A 1,065-nucleotide genomic window follows, 5' to 3' on the forward strand; every position below is an offset into this window, starting at 1 on the left:
TGTTTTTTACTAAATACCAGGAATAAATATTTAATAAAAAACTATTTCATTTAAGCTTAACCAACGTTTAGTTGCTCGGAGCCAATTTTGGAAATCTCAATGAAATATTTTCATAGACGGTAAATGCAACCCTGGGCGCATCATTAATGAGCTGAAAAACCAAAACAAATAAAAAAATTCCATCTGATCCAATATTCCCAAAAATTATAAAAGCAAAACAAAAACAATTTTTCCAATTTATGCACTGGTATTTTTATTATTGCAATACAGTTTCAGCTCTTCAAACATTTTCCACATTATGCTTTTAAAGCTAGTAGTTTCCGACCCCATTTGCTCGTTTTTTTCAGTTCTGAATTTAGGCTAGGTTTTATGGGAACTTACTGTGGGTGCATACAGACCACATTTTGTAAATATGTACATACGTATATATGTATACCCTTCAACTGAATTGTGAGATATTTAATTTTATTTTATAATGAATAATGAATTTAATTTTTGAAATTTCTTTTCTTTTTTGCTTGGGCGCCTTTTGAAGATGTGCCAAAGAATTTGTCGCCTTAAATACAAAAAAAAAAAAACTATTTAAGCGATCTTGCGCAAGTTTCTTGATCTTATGCTCACGGCTACCGAAAACACCAACCTCAACGTAGTGATTAGCCTTCTTGCGCAAGCCTCGGTTTGATGTGTTGAGCTTGAATGGCATCAGGAAGTTGGAAGCTTTCTTGAAGTGGGTTCCAACAGTGAATATTTCGTGCGCCAAATAAACAACGCACTGAATTTCGTGCGCTTTACGCAATTTGCGTTCTATCACAAAGCTGCCAGAGATTGGGACACGTTGATGGTTCTGCTTGACAATTCCACGTTTGTACATCAATTCACGAACTGATTTAAGATTTGGATAACCCCATATAGGGTTCGGCATACGTAGCATATTAATGGTTGCCTTGTTCAATTTGATGAACAAACCGTGTTTAATGTGGCGAAAACGGAACAACAGTAAAACTTTACGCACTTTTGGTGCAACTTTGTTGATACCGCGGATACGGATCACAAAAGCCAATTTGG

The 1,065-nt window shown here is 35.4% G+C and overlaps 1 protein-coding gene across 1 annotated transcript in view; it reads right to left on the reverse strand.

Moving 5' to 3' along the window:
- LOC118756512 (60S ribosomal protein L7-like) overlaps positions 1–1,063 on the reverse strand; it is a gene marked incomplete at its 5' end in the record, with an annotated part of 5,713 nt that extends 4,650 nt beyond the window's left edge. Inside the window, one exon of the mRNA XM_036491274.1 lies at positions 580–1,063. Coding sequence (XP_036347167.1) covers positions 580–1,063 — 484 coding nt within the window. The remainder of the gene's footprint in view (positions 1–579) is intronic.
- Positions 1,064–1,065: the final 2 nt, after the last annotated feature.

The sequence above is a fragment of the Rhagoletis pomonella genome, unplaced genomic scaffold (assembly GCF_013731165.1).
Source record: "Rhagoletis pomonella isolate Grant_MI unplaced genomic scaffold, Rhpom_1.0 Rhpom_scaffold_00002, whole genome shotgun sequence".
Taxonomy (NCBI): Eukaryota; Metazoa; Arthropoda; class Insecta; order Diptera; family Tephritidae; genus Rhagoletis; species Rhagoletis pomonella.